The 18,548-nt window shown below is 37.0% G+C and overlaps 1 protein-coding gene across 4 annotated transcripts in view; it reads left to right on the forward strand.

The window, feature by feature from the left end:
* LOC105196485 (sodium-coupled monocarboxylate transporter 1) overlaps positions 1–18,548 on the forward strand; it is a 459,320-nt gene that overhangs the window by 362,314 nt on the left and 78,458 nt on the right. For all 4 annotated transcript variants that reach the window (XM_039447232.1, XM_039447235.1, XM_039447233.1 and 1 more), the window contains one exon: positions 15,001–15,187. In XM_039447232.1, coding sequence (XP_039303166.1) covers positions 15,001–15,187 — 187 coding nt within the window. The remainder of the gene's footprint in view (positions 1–15,000; positions 15,188–18,548) is intronic.

Genomic DNA, 18,548 nt, shown 5'->3' on the forward strand with positions numbered 1-18,548 from the left:
GAATATCATCGCATACTTTTCAGCAATTACTCTAGGATTACGCAATGTAAACCGCACAATCATCTGCCCTCGATGTTACTCGCTTACGACCTTGTCTTTGTCGTCTACAAAAATTTTGTGTTTCCTGGTATCGAGTCCGTGTGCGACTTACGCTAGATTGGATTATACCCAGGAATCTCGCCACATACCGCTGAGTGTTACCTTCTTGGAGAAGAATAACAATTATAATAACAAAAATAACGCGGCTTGTATTTCTCTAATCGGTCTTCGAGGCATTGAAAAATTTTTTCACTACACATGTATGCTCGAAAATAAAACTGTTTTAACAAGACAAACAATTTAACAAAATTGTATGTTAATAAATTTTGTCCGTAAACTAGTTACAAAATGGCAATATGGCGTCTCACTTGCCGACATGTACATCGAGAAGTTGTGTAACAGTGGTAATGCACACAACTTCTCGATGTACATGCCAGCAAGTGTCGTGAAGCTTTGCAAAGTTTGTTAAAAATCTTAAGATTTGACGCATCCCTATTTGAATTTGCATAACTTCGTAAATAATCTGTAAATCGTTTAACTACTTATCAATCTTGAAACTATTCTTATAGAAAATTCAAGCTTTAAAACGCTTTTTTAAAAATTTTTTTAACAAAATTACACTCTCTTGAATTATGCCTATTTTTTGGAGTCTAAATAGGTAATCCTTTAATTTTGCTGTGGAGCGTATAATAGTTCTCTTTTTTCAAAATTTCTGCAATGAGGAATTACTTTTCATACAAAGTTGTTTATTATGAGATACTTTTTTTTAAAGGTTTGTAATTTAGTTAATTTATAGCATTAACACCTAATTTTACCATATCTAAATTACAGTAAATACATTTAAGTTTTATTGGCAAAAGTTAGTAATCGATAATAATTATACACCTCTGTAAAGTTGACCCACTTTTTCAAAATTTGAAAAAAATAAACAGTTTTGGTTGCCCCCCAAAGAGTTCTACAGTTTTCGATCGATTAAAAAAAGAGTTCCGTTGATTAAAGCGATCAAACATCATTTGAAGATTTTGGGGGGCCAACTTCACAAATCTCCAACTTCAAAGGGCTGTAACTTTGTTCTTATTAACTTTAGCACATTTTTTTACTAAAGATAATCAATAGAACTCTTTGAGGGGCTCAGAACTCTAACAAAATTGTAGAAATTAAAAAAAAATTAACACAAATTAAACAGCTAAAATAGGCTAGTGAGAGTCAGCGCGGGCTGAAAAAAATTAAACCGATCAATTATTACTGTTCGTACACTAGTGGGGAAGATACTTCATGCAAAACGGAGTTCTCAATACAACCGAGTACTAATACTTCTCAATTGCGGAGTATAGAAGTTTTCGTTGATCCAAAAAAGTTTATTGACCAAGTAAACAATTCCTCTCTCGCAAACATTAGAGACAAATGGATGTTGAACCTATCTATCAACATTCCAAAAGAAATACAGACTCTCTTACAATTCGGTGAAAACTTTTCTTTACCGGTGTACGACAGAAAAAACGCTATCCCTGAACATATAAAAAATATTGAAAATAATTTACACAAGATGAGTCCTGATCAGCGCCTAAACATCAGAAATTTATCGATTCCACTTATTAACAATATTTTTTCCCCACCACAACTAAATAATGCAACCACTAACACCTTTAGTTTTTTAACAAAAATTACTAAAAAATTTATACAGGATAACCCAGATTTAATTTTTTACTAAGGCGGACAAGGGAAACATTACCGTCGCTCTCGATAGGGAAAGTTATAAACAAAAAATGTTACTAATGCTCCAAGATCAGGACACATATCAAAATATTAAAAAAGATCCGACTTGCTCCTTGACCAGAGGCGCTCATGAGTTGTTGATGAGGTGGAAGAAAAATAAATACATCACGGAGTCTGCTTATAAGAAAGCTCATTGCAGCGACGGCAATCTCCCAAGGGCATACGGTCTCCCGAAGGTTCACAAACCCGGAATTCCATATAGAATAATAGTGTCGTCAATTGATAGCCCTCTATATGGTTTAGCCACTTTGCTACATGAGATTATTTCAAAAAACATTCGAGAGCCTTCAAGTAAGATTAACAACAGTTACCAATTAGTTAAAAAATTGAAGGGCAGACATCTAGGTCCTGATTACAGGTTGATTTCATTGGATGTTATATCATTATTCACGAACATCCCTATAGACTTAGCTTTAACAAGCATCTCTAATAGGTGGATGTTTCTTAGTGAATCTTGTAACATTCCTGAACAAGAATTTTTAACAGCGGTAAAATTTGTTTTAGATTCAACTTATTTTAGTTTTGGAAATGAATTTTATAAACAGAAATTTGGTACCCCCATGGGTTCTCCGTTGTCACCCGTTATAGCAGACCTCGTCATACAGGACCTTGAACACTGGGCTTTAAACAAAATTGGAATACATTTACTTCTTTATTTTAGATATGTGGATGACATAGTGATGGCAGTCCCAGATAATTTAATTGATCTTACTTTAAGTACGTTCAATTCCTTTCACCCGCGGATACAATTTACATTGGAAATAGGGAGTGATAAAATAAACTTTTTAGAAATCACTATGATAAAAAAGGAAGATTCCTTAATTTTTGATTGGTATCATAAATCCACATTTTCAGGGAGATACCTGAATTTTTTATCAGCCCATCCTTTATCACAGAAAAGAGGACCAATTTTGGGCATAGTTGACAGAGCATTTTTATTGTCAGATAAATTCCACAGAAAGAATTTTGAGCTTATCGTAAATACCCTTTTTATGAATGACTATCCTGCTGAATTTATTTTTGAGACAATTAATAGCCGCATTAAACATTTAATTAATCTAAGCAAACATACAGACACTAACAATGATACCGACACCAAAAATAAAAAATCTCCATGGTTCTTATTGCCATACGTTCCTACAATTTCTGACAAGTTCAAATATTTCACGAACAAATTCAATATAAATCTGGCTTTTTTCTCAATAAATTGAGCAGATTTATTAAAGTTCAAAAAGACGTTCTCCCGAGTAATCTTAAGAAAAATGTAGTGTATAAGATCATGTGCAAAGACTGCGATGCGTCCTACGTAGGACAAACTAGCAGGAGATTAAAAACAAGAGCCATAAAACATTGCAATGATATTAGACGTAATGCGAACAACCATTCGGTCATCACGGAATACAGAATTAATCTTAATCACGACTTTGACTGGGAGAATATTAAAATCTTGGATAATGAGTGAGTTTTGGACAGGCGGTTAACATCGGAAATGCTACACATCCAATTACAAACAAATAGCCTCAATTTACAAAGGGATACTGAATTTCTACATCACGCATACCTCTCACTATTAAAAAGACTGTAACAGTTAAGTTTTATTTACTAGCAACAGTTGTCTCACCGCTAATTCACTACGTTGATTTTAATTATATTAATCTCTTTGCCTCCAATTCACGTTAAATCTGTAATTTTATTTTTAATTTGATAATTCTGACATTGTTAATTGTTGTCCGCTAATTTATTTTGTTTTGTATCAAATGATTTCTCCGTTCATATTTACGTATCTATGTATCTATTATTGTTTGCTCTCTCTCGTTTATTTGACTTCCTCGGCGATGGTAGGATGTTCGAACGAAGATTTGGTCAGTATACGTTATTGCGTGAGATAGTAAGCACGCGACATTACAGAAAATTCAAGCGTATACTTTGACAGGCGAATTTCGCTTCCTATGGACAAAGTTATCCAACGCTTCACTGGCTGTCATCAGTGCCAATGGGTGAGTCACATACTTAAAAAAAAAATTTTTTTAAATAGAAAGCATTAATTATAGTAATGTCAGCTATCTAAGAACACGATTGTTGTTTAGAAAATTGTCAATTTCACTGACATGACAACGGGCAATGCTTCCACGGCGGATTTGACAAACCGTTGGTGACTCATTTGATTCCCGGTAACGGACTGATGACGATTAGAATAGCTTCCACTTGTAATTGCGTTGAAGATGACGATTAAAATAATTTTTTTCCTTTTGTAATTTCGCTGAAGAGGGCTCCAAAGAGAGCCGAAACGTTCGATACTTCTAATTCATTATGAATAAATAACTATTTGAACACTGATTGTGTTTTGCGCTCTTATACCCGCGCTGACTCTCACTAGCCTGTTTTAGCTGTTTAATTTGTGTTAAATCTTGAGAGTCTTTGAATACTTTGTTTTAAAAAAAATTTTTTTTAACTTTTTTCCGGAAATTTGGTTTTTTGCCACAAGTTTTGGGAGTACACCAGAAAGTCGAAATTCGCAAAAAAATGTTCGACCAACAGGACTTAGAAAATTAACAATCTTCAATATGCAAAGCGTTTGAATTTTTTTGTTTTCGACTTTAGCGATTCGAGTCTTAATAAAAGATAGAACTCTTTTTGGGGGGAGTTACCAGAAGTCCCGAAAAATTAGCAAAATTTGCTAAAAAAATTTTCGACCAACAGGATTTAGAAAAATTCCGCTTTTCAAAATTCAAAGCACCAGAGCTTTTTCTAAGTTAAAAATTTCACGAATTTCGCTAATTTCTTGGGAGTTCTGGTAGCCCCCCTAAGAATTATATCTTTAATCATTAAGGATCAAATCGCTAAAGTCAAAAACAAAAAAGTTCTAGCGCTTTGAAATTTGACAATTGGAATTTTTCCTGTTGATCAAAAAATTTCTTTGCAAATTTTGCCAATTTCTCGGGAGTTCTGGGAACCTCCCACCCCCCAAAAGTGCTATCTTTTATCCTTAAGGATCGTATCGCTAAAGTCAAAAACAAAAAAGTTCTGGCGCTTTGAATTTTGAAAATTGGAATTTATCTAACAAGGAAACTAACGGAAGTGTCCGCCTCAGATTAACCCTTAAACACACCAATCCCGTAAAATACGTAAACACATTGTCGGGTCTGGGAGACTTTTTTAACTTTGAGAAGTTATACCTTTGGTTCTAATCAACATTTCTCAACAATCTTTTTTTTCACATGAAAGTTCAGAATCTCAGAAATGTGACTGCAATCGATATTGCCGAAAAATGATTTATTGTTATGTTATAAAAGAAAAACCGTTACGCAAAAATTAGAAATTGTCCAAAAATCTACTTTTCCTTTAAAAAATCATATCTCCGCAATAAAAAATTTTTAAAGACTTTTAAATACGGCATTTTAAAGCTAAAAAGTCATACTTAAAAAAAATTATGTTATTGTCATTCCTTTTAAAAAGTAGAAATATATATAACCAGGAGAATATGAGGTATTTTTGGGTGTCTAAAAATCCATTTAAAAAAAAAATTATACCTTTTCATCAAAAAACTTTTAAAGACTTTATATGGCGTTTTAAAGCTAAAGAGTCATACTTTCAAAAAAAATTATGTCACTGTCATTTCTATTAAAACATATACTTACGTAACAAGGCAAATATGAGGTATTTTTCATAAACTCAAGGTGTCTAAAATTGAAAATTGATATGTTTTGTAATATATTTCAGGTCCTATACAAAAATCCTTTCTTTCACGGCACTATAGTATTTTAGACAGAGTAACATACGTGAACGGACTTGTTTGAACGTTTTTTTGTCCAGTTTTTTAACATGAGATTACTCACAAAAGTTTCATCCCCACATTATATGGATCGCATTGACCCTAACAAAACTTTGCTGCCGTGCCGTTCGATTTCTAGTTGATCAAAAAAGTTGATCAATCATATCAATTAAAAGAGGAGATTTCAAACTTTTTTTACGTCCAAACCTCCTATCTCATTCCGTCTTTACACAGCAAGCGTTCGAAACTTCATATGGGGTCTCTCTTATTTGTTTAAGGGTTAAAAGGAGCTTTTAATATTTTATAGTACAGATAAAAATAAGGGAAACGTATTTTTTTATACGTGTCCGTTTGCACTTTTAAAGGGTGAAACACCTCTAAAGAAAATCGGTTTTTTTCCTTCAAAGCATATATCGTCAAAATTATAGAGATAGAAAAAAATGTTTTTTAATAAAAGTTGAATGATTCGAAGATTACTTTATAACAGCAAAAAAATATATTTTTTTAAATTTATTTTTTATACTTTTCCCCATCACTTATCTATTTTTTTCAAAATTTTTATTTCTTTTTATAAGCAAAATAAAGCTTATATTATTACAAATTCAACGGTATATTATAAAGTTACGATGCGACATTTCCATTTTCAAAAAATAATTAAAAACCTCTCTATACGTACGGTACGCGCACCCGTCCATGCGTTTGTGCACTACGGAAGTGTCTCCCTCCAATTTCGACGTGCTTTTAATAGGTTGTACAGATAAAAATAAGAAACACGTATTTTTTTATATGTACCCTAATGCACTTTTAACGATGAAACACCCCTTTGAAGAAAATCGGTTTTTTTCTCTCGAAGCGTGTATCGTCGAAACTATAAGAAATAGAGAAAAATGTTCTAATTGAAAGTTGATTGCATGTTTTTCTCGCATAAAAGATAACAAAACTATTTCGAGGACAATTGCATAAATATCATAAAAACGCAGACATCGAGAAAAACATTTATGTAACTCTTGAATCTGTAATAACAAGCTGCCAAGACGTAAAAATTAAATTTCAAAATATAAATGATCCAAAGTGCACGCGCCCAGTGGCGTGGTTATGCATATTTCCACACTAATCAATTTTAATAAACACATTAATTGAATTGTATAAATGCAGTATAAAAAGTGAAATTTCTAGCTAATTTTTAAATTAGTTTTATGTTAGTTCTCTTTTTGTTAGTTGATGAGCTAGCGTTAAATTGTAATGGAATGTGTGAATAATAATTTTTTGTAATCCAAGTCTCCTTGTCTGTAAAATGTTGAAAAGAACAAATATTCTAGTCGAATCATGTAGATCAATAAATAAATAAATGTTTAACTTAAATTAATTACATATTATTTTGTACACAAAAAATTAATGTCTTACAACACCGTAATTGTTGTTATTCTTTAGTGTGGTGTCATTTTATTTTAAAGTAACCAAGAGAAATATAATTGCAAAGAAATTAAATGTCAGAGGTAAAGATAAGAAGATATGAAGAATGTTTGAAGTAAGGTTACTATATATATCGTTAGAATAGTAGTATAAAATGCTGTCGCTTTGCCAGCGTCAGTTTAGTATGGTTGATGATTTTGTTGTGTATTAATCGCTACAAATTTGTAAGTATAATATTTTTATTATTTTTAATTTTTAAAAATTAAATAATTATTTTATATATTTAAATATCATCTATTACTTTTATTACATCATGTAAACCTTACTTTGTCATTAATTGGGATATTCACCTTATCCTTATTTGATATATTTTTGTTATAGCTTTGCAGAGAAATACCTTGTGGAACTCTTTAATCTAACAGAATTTTTCTTTTCTGTCACATATCTGTTTATCATTTTTAAGTAAAATGCAGTTCAATCCAAGAAACGTAATAATGCTGCTAATGAGTGCTTTATTTTTAAATATGCCTCAAACTCCTATTACCAAAACAGAAATGGAAGTAAAATAGAAAATAGAAAATTTGTTACAAAATATTTATGAAAATGAATTAGAAATAGAAGAAGAGTCTCTGGATTTTGAAAAATCATTTGACATTTTGGAAACAAATTTATAATAACAGACAAAGAATGAAATAAAGCAGAACAACCTACATACGATGTAAAGGAAATGACATGTGAAAATGACATGATTCTAATAGAATTTAAAAAAAGAGCTGTTGAGTATTGAAGACCTGATGATTCAGTTAGGCCAAAACCATTTGAGAATGTAAAATATAAATTTCACAAACTCACCTTATCGCGCGAATTACGACGATGGCAGGAACAAGTGAACAAAAGTGATACTAGACTGGAGAAGCTGAAAGAAATTTCATCGTATACGTTAAATAAATTCGAGGAAGCAGTACAGAACGGCATTATTATTCATGACACTGATATTAGTTGATACGCGCTGAAAGGACAACAGGAAATTAACTGTCAAGGATTTACAGCAACACTTCAATGAGTATATAGATTTAAGATAGCACATCGTATTGTATCCCGAAAAGTTACAAAATTTATAACAAAGAGAACTCTACAATCAAAAGATAATCTAGAGGCAAAAGATAATAGATTTATTGAAAACGTTAAATATTATATTACGCGTTACGGATTCAAAAATATTTACAATTTGGACCAAAACAGATTCCAATTAGAATTGCAGGCCGGTCGTTTATTGGCAGTTGAAGGTACAAAAATGGTTAAACGCGTAGTACAATCGGTGTCTGCAACAACGCATAGTTGTACAATTCAGCCAATAATTTCAGGCGATGGTATTATCTCCTCTTTTTACAGTTTTAAAAGAACCAACCGGAACATTTGATCCTAGAGTACAGGAAACAATGTTTAGACAGAATTATATTTTTGTTTTGGCTTCTAAATCTGGCAAGTTAATATCACATCATTTTCATATGGTTAAGAGAAGTTTATTTTCCCAATGTTGGTTCAAAGTCGGTTTTATTATTCGATTTGTGGCCATTGTCCCAATGTAATTGCAAGAAATAGGCCAGAAAATACTGAGGATATTGTTTTTCTAACAATATCAACGGGAACAACAGGTCAGAGACAATCATTAGACGTATATGGTTTTCGCTTATGGAAGAACTTTGTAAAACATTTTTATTGTCATGCTTCTGGATTTAGAAGTTAAACTACATTCACAAAATTCTATTTTAAAATTGTAATCACTATTCTAAACTCTAAACACATTTCCAATTTTCATAACCAAGATTTAGGAATTTGTTTAAATACGCATGGTATAAAAATGGATAGATATAAGGCCAGATGAATTTGAGACTCCAGTAGACTTTTGTTTCAAAACACATTTAAAACTAACATGTGATATTTGCGGTGGAATTGCTGTAATAACTTGCGCATGGTGTAGAAAGAGTCTATGTTTGAAACATTTTTTTCACGATCATCACCTTTGTTATAATTATGAACCCTAAATTGTATAAACATGTATCTTTATTTATGTAATTTCATTACATTAATGTATTGTTACAAAATTCACTTTTATTCATATAATTTTATTACATTAATGTATTATTACAAAATTTATGTTGGAACTAATAAACTACCTCTTATAACTTTTAAAGAGTGTTGTACCGGCGGGTGCAACAAGATAAAATTTTCGGGATTCGGTCCGTCTGAAGGGTTAGGACCCACGAGGAGGATACTTGGAGGAAGACGCGCGGGGTGGCAAATAACACTTTTCACCTTTTTACTGACACTTTTATTCCCCAAACTTTAATATAAACGTTTTTCCACTTAATACAATCAAATCGCGGTGCACGGATCACGCGTTGTCGCGCACTCGGCCGCTGGATGTTTTGCGGAGTGTCGGGTGTCCGACTTATCGCGGAGCGCGCACGTGCCGTTCGTATTTTGCGTTAAGAATCTCCCGCTGCCCATAATTAGGCAGCCTAACTTATAGTTTCTGTATTATTGATATGGTGGGGCATTAGGCCCTCGCGGTGACCATATATGGTCATGCTCGCGTCAATCGTCGATGCTTACGCTGCTCGCGCGATTGACCAATTCTGCAATCTTGCATTTCCGCTGCAACGGGCGCTCGTGGCGTGATTGTTGCTAAGCGGATATGCAAGACAATTAAGGTAGCTAATGAGGCTACAACAAGAGATTTAATATAATGTTTATTTTGATTTAAAAGAATAAATTTGTGTAAATATTAACTTTTTTTGTCCTTTCTTCTTATTTTCCTCGTCCTTTGATATTTTTATCTTTAATTAGCTACTCTAGCGCCATAAAGGACACCTTCCTCTTCACAAGATAAAATTTTTATTTTTTTATTTTTCTTAATCTTTTTTTTCAAAGGTTTTCAACGATTTTTACAAGCTCGTTGACTTTCCCTTTCTCGCATCTCTCGTACCGCTTAAATTATGGCTTGTTTTCCGAGATTTCTGTGCCGATTGACTTCAGCTTTTTCCCACAGTGTACCACTAATATTAGTGTAACGACCGTACTTCGCGCACAGACGGTTGGCGGTGCGGGAACGGGCGCGAAAGGTCGCCTGGAGGAATTAGACGTGTGTTTTAAGTTGGTAGATACACATACGTTTATTTCACGCGGTTAGGTTCACATCAATTCGGTATATTCACGGTTGCGGTTACTAGTACGCAGTACTAGTAGCGGTACGAGGCTCTAGAAATCCGCGATCAGGCAGTGATTGAGACGCGGATTTTAATTAGCCATTTAGACGCGCGGACGGACGTGACACAGAGATTCGGACTTATCGATATATACAAGCTTGGCATACGCGGTATGGGAATCTATTTACAAACGCTTGGGCATATGCGTTACGGGAATCTATTTACACAGGTTTCGGCGAGCGCACCTGTCGCGCGAGACGCGGTTCGCGGAATTACGTCGGGTGTTTTTCTCCGAATTGCGGCGGCCTTGCTATTGTGGCCGTGACGCTCGTGTGAGACGCGATGTGTGGTGCGGTGAACGCGGCGCGTACACGGATCCGTGCGTTGTTGTCGGTTTGTCGCGGGGCCAGTCGCAAGGCGGTTAATACCGCGAGTGATCGCCTGAGGACACCCTCTCACGCCAAGTGCGCTTGGTGGAGGCACGGAGCACCGTACCCCCGTACGTGAGGTGGCGTCGGACTCGGGAGGCTTATCGGATGGAAGTCGCCTTCACGTCAAGTGACTTGACAGGGCCCAAGTTCTTCTTGAGCCCAGGTCGACGAGTCGGGAAACGGAGCTAGGATCGAAGGCGGAAGCGGTTGCTAGCTAAGTGGCTTAGCAGAGACCGAGGCGCTCGATCTTGATGGCAACCTAGGATTCCTAGTTGGCGGACCGGCCAGAAGCGGATGAGGTGTCTGCCTCCGACGAACGTCGCCTTATATACCCGAGGATCGAGGCGAGGGGAGGGGGTGCAGCGTGTTACGGCGGAGCGGTCCGGCGGCAGCATCCCCGCCACTCGATCTCGGGGTCTCGGGTCTCTCGCTTCGGACCACGCGCGCAGAGCGTGGCTGCGGACGGCGCGGGAACGAAAGCGCGTGCGCGCAAAGACGAGAGCGCGGGAGCGATTGCTCGTTCGCTCTGTTATGCTAACATTTATTAGGCGCTATGCGCCGCTAATTGCCGTCTGGCGGATGTTCGGCTGGACGGTTCGGACGGTTAGGAGGTCCGGAGAGAGGGGGGGCGGAAGGCGGTTTGTTACATTAGGATGATGACTTTCCATATCCCGTATGGCTTGTATAATTGTTCCTTTTCCGTTACCGTGCCGTCTGACTTTGGCAGCTGTAAGTTGATGAGTCTTGAAGAATTTGTTTTATTGATGAGCGGTCGTACTTTATTCACCGGGACACTTGCTTTACAAGTGTCATATTTTGAAAGAGGCCACTATAGTAGATAACAAAATAAAAACAATAATAATAAAAAATACAAATAATTAATGGTATTCATGTAAATAATAAAAGAACTTACTGGAAGTTTAGGTCGATAAAACGTACCACTTTTTGAACATGGTATTATCTTGTACAATTTAATAATATATTAAATGATGCAAAAAGTATTCTTCTTAATTATATAATGCAACAGAAGTTTACGTCACTTTAAATCATATATTTTAGAATTTAATCTTTCACGTTTTTACACTATTGATATGTCTCGGCATTACAGATCTTATTAATATACTGAAATGTCTAGTCGCGAAAATATTTTCCTCAATAATGCAATTCGAGGAAATTACACATTTATGTTACACTTGAATGTGTTAATTGTATTCGGATTATATTATTCAGTTGACCTTCACCTTTGCATCTCAGAACTTCAGGATTGGAACTAATTATGATTAATGTGTGTGTGTGTTAATTGCTATTACGTTGTCTTTTATTTAATACAACGAAAATGTTTTGGTCAATTCAGTATATGCTGAATTCAATTGTCAAGCAAATGTAGAAAAAGTATAATAACATGTGCACAATTTTTTGTTGATACTACTATATTAAAACAAAACATACGTTTGACCTTTCTATAAACGGTCTTCTGCATTATAGAAAAATAAACGATTTTCTCGAATTTGTTTATTCCACGCAAACACATGCGCACGTGACATACTGTGTTCGCCATACTCAACAGACATTTGGGCTTGAATTACACTTTCTGACACCCTTTCCGCAGTCAAAAATCGGACTACATCTCGCTGTTCTTTCCCGGCCTCCATAATGATATCGAACACCCAACGCGCTGACCTCACTTCGAGCACGTCTAACAAACAAATGACACAGCGGTGAACATTCGCGCCGTTCTCCCCTAATTCCCAATATAAGTCACGTCCATAAACACACAGTAAAGAGTTACCATCATCCGTACCATGCTAGTTATACAGTCTGTTTCGTTTTTATTTGACTGGCCCTAATACATATCTCCAAATAATTTAATTATTCCTCCAACCTTCCACTTTCTTCTTTTTCTTGATACGGACTTCTTCAAATTTGTTAATTTCAAGTTAATAATACTAATAAGTTTGTTATATATCGTAATTACTCACACACACACACACACACACACACACACACACACACACACACACACACACACACACGCACGCACGCACGCGTGCGCGCACACGCACACGCACACGCACACGCACACGCACACGCACACGCACACGCACATGCACACGCATACGCACACGCACACGCACACGCACACGCACACGCACACGCACACGCACATGCACACGCACACACACACACACACACACACACACACACACACACACACATACAATTAGTGTACATTTCTTAAGATAACCCTGTATATAGTTTCAATATTTTTATTTATTATTTTTTATAATTTAACAACAAAATAAGATTCATATTGCTTGCATGCGTGTGGCACTCACTTGTGTAGGCAAGACAAATCTCAATTGGAGCATTCAAATCAGATTCATGTCTGCATGCGTGCGGCATTTACATGTGCGGTGATATGAGCCTCAAATGAGGACATATCTGCATGGTGCTGTGAAAGCACACTATGACGATTATTGGGCATACGTACGTGCACCGTGCACTCACTGTGCAGGTATTTTGTTATCTAGGTATGCTTATATACTATTTGTACACAGTATTACAAAATCATTTAGCTTTTAAAAGTTTGAAATAAATAATTTTTTAAAAGAAAAAGGAACTTTTAATTGCTGCCAAAAGTGCGTTTAATAATAATTAAGAAGAAAAAAAGTTTAAGAATAAAAATTAAAGGTTAAAGACTTAAACAAATTAAAATAAAGAAATAACTGAAACTAAAAATTTCAAAAAAAAACAATACTTAAAAGAAACATAAATTAAACATAATAAACAAAACTTAAACAAATTTGAAAAGCAAAGATAAAAATTAAAAAATTCCTTTAAAAAGTTTGAAATAAGAATTAAACTAAATATTGAATTAAATAAATAGAACTATAAACTAAATCAAATACAAATACTTGAATTTTTAAATTTTTTATTATGTAATAATAAAGTGAATTTAACTAGTAGTCGGGTCACGCCACGCTGAATGTTATAACTATTCAGGATAATATTATATCTGTCATTCAGCATGGCATCTCCCAACTGTCAGTTAAGTCTAATTTATTATTAAATAATAAAAAATAAAAAAAATGTTAATGTCAAGTATTTGTATTTGATTTAGTTTATAGTTTTATTTATTTAATTCAATATTTAGTTTAATACATATTTCAAAATTTTAAAGCAATTTTTAATAGTTTTTCTTTTTGTTTTTTAAATTTGTTTAAGTTTTGGTAATAATGTTTAAGTTCTGTTTCTTTTAAGTATCGTTTTTTTTTATTTTTGGTTTTTATTATTTTTTTATTTTAATTTGTTTAAGTTCTCAACTTTTAATTTTTATTCTTGAACTTTTTTTATTCTTAATTATTATTAAACAAACTTTTGGCAGCAGTCTGGAATTCCTTTTTCTTTTAAAAAATTATTTATAAAATGTTTAAATTTAGTTTAAAATAACTATGCTCGTTATGCCTCTGGTTCCTTTATAATACTCTTTGAATTTTGTTAATGAATTTTTCTACCCCTGATAAAAAATAAAAAAATGCACAGAAAAATAGAAAAAAACGGTTTTTTTAGAGCCTTTAAAATTATAGTTTTTTTTATTCAAAAAATCAAATTCCCAACTTCGAGAAAGTATTATTGATTATGTTCGTTAATTTTTTTATTAGACGGTGGAGGACTACAAATTTCAAGATTTTTGATATTTCAAATACGTTGTTGTTCAAAGTTGATCAGATATTTGTGTAATAAACTGAATAAAAATTAAATTAAAGTACCTTATAGTAGAGAGTTTGCTCTGTAGAATCTTTCTTTTATTTATTTTTATGTTAATGATTAGCAAAGTAATCACAATTTAAAAATGGGCAAAAATTTATATTAAGAAAAAGTAATCCCTTAATTTTTGTGAGCAGTGTATTATATACAGTTTAAAAGTAAATAAATATTTTACATATTAACTCAATACATTTATGTAATCTGTAATATAAAGTATTTATAATATAACAACATAAAAATCATTTAACTTCTTGTAATGCATAAATACGTTAATGCAGAATTGTAGAAGTTAATTGTAGAAGTCACTACTATATTGTACTATTATTATTATTCATTTTGGCAGATAATACTGTGATATTTTTGTAATATTCTAATAATATTTATGCTATATTTTACAGTAGTACTAATACAAAAAAAAAATATTTCTACGCAACATTAATGTTATATTACGTGCTATGAGGTATACATAATTTCTTCTCTTCTCTCCCTTTCTTCAATTCCCCTTCTTTCCTCCTTTTAGTGTGTACGTTAAAATTATTAGCGTGTACGCATGTGTATGTATTAAAATCAGTTTGACGTTACTTTCTTTCAGTTCATTATCAACCGGTCTAAATTCCATGGCAGCTGTGGTACTGGAGGACTTTGTTAAGCCCTTTACAAAGACTCCTTTTACACGTAGAGGCGCTGATATTTTTATGAAGCTCACGGTTGTCGTTTTAGGAGCAATTTGCGTTGCTCTCGTTTTCGTCGTCGAGCAGGCGGGTACTCATATGTTACAGGTAAACATATCCCATGAAATTGCTAACATCAGAAATACGATACCTGATTTTAGTCTACCGTTAGGAGTTTAACATTGATAAATGATTTTGACATAATACTTACAATTCTGTTAATTCAATGCCGATTATGTATAATTTAATTAATATTTGTTAGACCATAGTTACAATCTGACTTATCAGCCTAATATAGTTAATGGGTCTATTAATAATAAAACCTAGTAATTTTTTTTTAATTTACTTACAAGGAATCTTTCAAAAGTGTCCGCCTCAGATTTAGACAAGCTTTTAATATGTTTTAGTACAAATCAAAATAAGGGACACACTTATTGTTTTATACGTGCCCAATTTCACTTTTAGAGGATGAAACGTCCCTTTGAAGAAAGTCGGTTTTCTTCTTTCGAAGTGTATATCGTCAAAACTGTAAAAGAGATAGAAAAAAATGTTCTAATTGAAAGTTATAGCTTAAAGAATATTTTATAATAGTGATAAAATAATATTTTTTCTAATTATTTTTACACTTTTTCCCACAACTTACCTTCTTTGAAAATTTTTATTTCTTCTTATAAGCAAAATAAAGCTTATTTTATTACAAATTCAACGAAAAAAAGTTGTGTTTGGACATTTCCATTTTCCAAAAATAATTAAAAATGTCTCTATACGCATGGTGCGCGCATCCGTCCATGTGCATCCGTGAGCTCGATTTTTCATGCAATATATTTTACTTGTATCTTTTTATAATAAAAAATAACGGAGACATTTGAGGATAGTCTGTGTAATTAAAATGTTTTTATCGTACACTTCGAGGAAAACGTTTACATAACACTTATGCTGAAAAGTGAGATTAAATTCTAAGAATCCAAAGTGTTTATGAATAATCCAAAGAATGAGTCCCAGTTGCGTACAGAATAAATCGGATACAGCAAGTTAAAACCCCTCCGATTTTGATGAACTTAGACTCATTCGACGCGTTTTTGCACAAAATGAACAAATCTGGCAAAGAAAGTGTTAGACTGCTCCGCGAAACAAAATATCAAACACTAAAGTTGATGACTATTGAAGTTGATGACTATTGAGGTTAGGATACCTGTCATACCTATGTAATTCACATAGGCTGCGTTCTGTTTCGCGCATCGCACGCATCGTTCGCATTACATATGTTTAGCGCATTAGTTGCGTTTTGTTTCAATATGCGCACTATGTATGCTTTGAAATGAAACGATGTTAAACGCATTAGAAGCGTGAAATCAAAAGGATTTGATTGGTCTTGAGAAAGTAAATGCTTGGAAGGGGGAGGAGCTTTGACCCCCTACCCCCCGCCTCTATGAATTTCTTACCTTATATATATATATATATATATATATATATATATATATATATATATATATAATTGGGAAACGTTTTTATGGGTTTCCGCGCCTGTGGAGACAGGACGCGGGATATGTGAGACTCTCCAACTTAGACGTGGCGGGCATACTCACTAAAACCTAACTTTTTCCGGCGTCTGGGCTCGGAACAGATCGCGGGATCGAACTAAGTATGCACTGCGATCCGTCCTAGCTCAAACGGGTCCTCGCTTAAAAGCGAGAACCCCCCTTCGGAGTTAGCAACCGAGACTTGACCGAAATCGAGCCCCGGCCGCCCGAATCGGGAGGTGCGACGGGCCCCCGTGGAAGAGGGCCCTAGGTTCGCACTCCCGCATTCCAAGCCCCATACGGGTCAACCGGGCAACTACCCCGCCACTGATTCCGCCCGAGGCGTACCTCCTCAACAGTGGAGAGGGTAGGGCCCTCTGTCCGATCTAGTCGGCGCTGTGAGAGTCCCTCCTCCCCACTGTTCCTTCTCGACTCGGCTCAAACCTTTGATGACAGGAACAATGAGCCGCGCCGACGGGTTTTTCCCGGCAACTACCTATTGCCGCCACCGGGACGTTGGCGATGCTACGGTGGGAAAGGAGAGGGCGACGGAGTAAACCTTTTTTTTTTTTACGGGGAGAAAATACTCATTGTACCCCGGGTTGGCTAGACCACGGGAGTGTGGGACTCGGGACGCGGTATCCCTTGCCGGCACAGACCGCTTGCGCGGCAGAAAGTTGGCGAGGCCCGGCCCGCCTACCCACTAAAAACCCACCGAGCCCATCTCACCCCGTTGCGTGGAGGGACCGGGATTGCAAAGGCATACAACAACATTCCTCCACTGGGGATCGGAGCATGGAGCTCCCCGACGCGCCAGTTCGTCGAGACTCAGACGAGTCCGAGGTGGACCCCGGTATCCGAGCGTCTCCCGCGGATGGGGCCCCATCAACAGGAACCCCGCCCGCAAGAGACGCACCCTCGGTGGCCACGGCCCCCGCCGGCCCGACGCCCCCAACGGCCTGAGCACCGTGAGCAGCGCCGGCGTCCGGCGGTGACGGAGGCCGCTCCACCTCCATCTCCTCCGCCCTCCCCGGATCCGAGCAAGAGGGAGGAGGCCCCCCAGCCCTCCTAGGCATGGGGGGTATCTTGGAGCAACCCGCACCACCAGGGCGGTGGTTGGCTGCCCTGTTGCGGCCGGCACACTCGGGACAGAACGGTTGGTTAGCGCACTGAGCCCGAGTGTGACCCTCCGCAGTTGAAGCAGCACCGGGGCACCGGTGCTGCATATGGCCCTGGGCCAGGCTGCGATAGCAGCGCTGAGGAGGCGCTTTAAGCGCCTCCACGCGCGCAGCCACCCAGCCAAGGGCCACGCTCCCCACCTTGGCGAGCCTCGCAGCCGCCGCGACCGGGCACTGTGCGATCACAGAGCCCATGCCCCGGCGACCGCGAGTGACCCTGCCGACTTTAATCTCGGCGGCGCTGCAGGCTCCGGCGCCTGCCAGCGCCGCCGCCACCTCCTCCGGCTCAGTGGCGTCGAGGAATCCTGACACCCGGACTCCCACCCTACGCATAGGGCAGGTAATCCGGATGCCCGGGCCCCCCGCCACACGCGTCATTTCGGCCGCGAGCCGCTTCGCATACGGCCGTCTCTCCCTGCTGGGAATCTCCAAGAGGAGACCCCCGGCCTGGGATTGCCGGAGCCGGAAGCCCAGCAGCGCGTCCTGGGGGAGTATGTCTCCCAGGTTGATCGCCGCCCTAGCTTTCTTCATAATGTCAGTGTAGGAGGCACACCCCGGCTCCATCGCGATCGCAATCACGGAGGACCTCGGGATCCGCCTCCCCACCTTAGCCGGGGCAGCGGTCGCCGCCCGTGACGACCCATCCCCCGGCTGACCTCCCTTAGGCCCTTTTTTTTCTTCTTCTTGCTGGGCTGCGACCCCGGCGAGTGAGGGCGCGACAATGCCGCGCCCGCCCCCGCCGAGGCACCAGCACCAGCAACGCCCGGCCGG

The sequence above is a fragment of the Solenopsis invicta genome, chromosome 3, assembly GCF_016802725.1.
Source record: "Solenopsis invicta isolate M01_SB chromosome 3, UNIL_Sinv_3.0, whole genome shotgun sequence".
Classification (NCBI taxonomy): domain Eukaryota; kingdom Metazoa; phylum Arthropoda; class Insecta; order Hymenoptera; family Formicidae; genus Solenopsis; species Solenopsis invicta.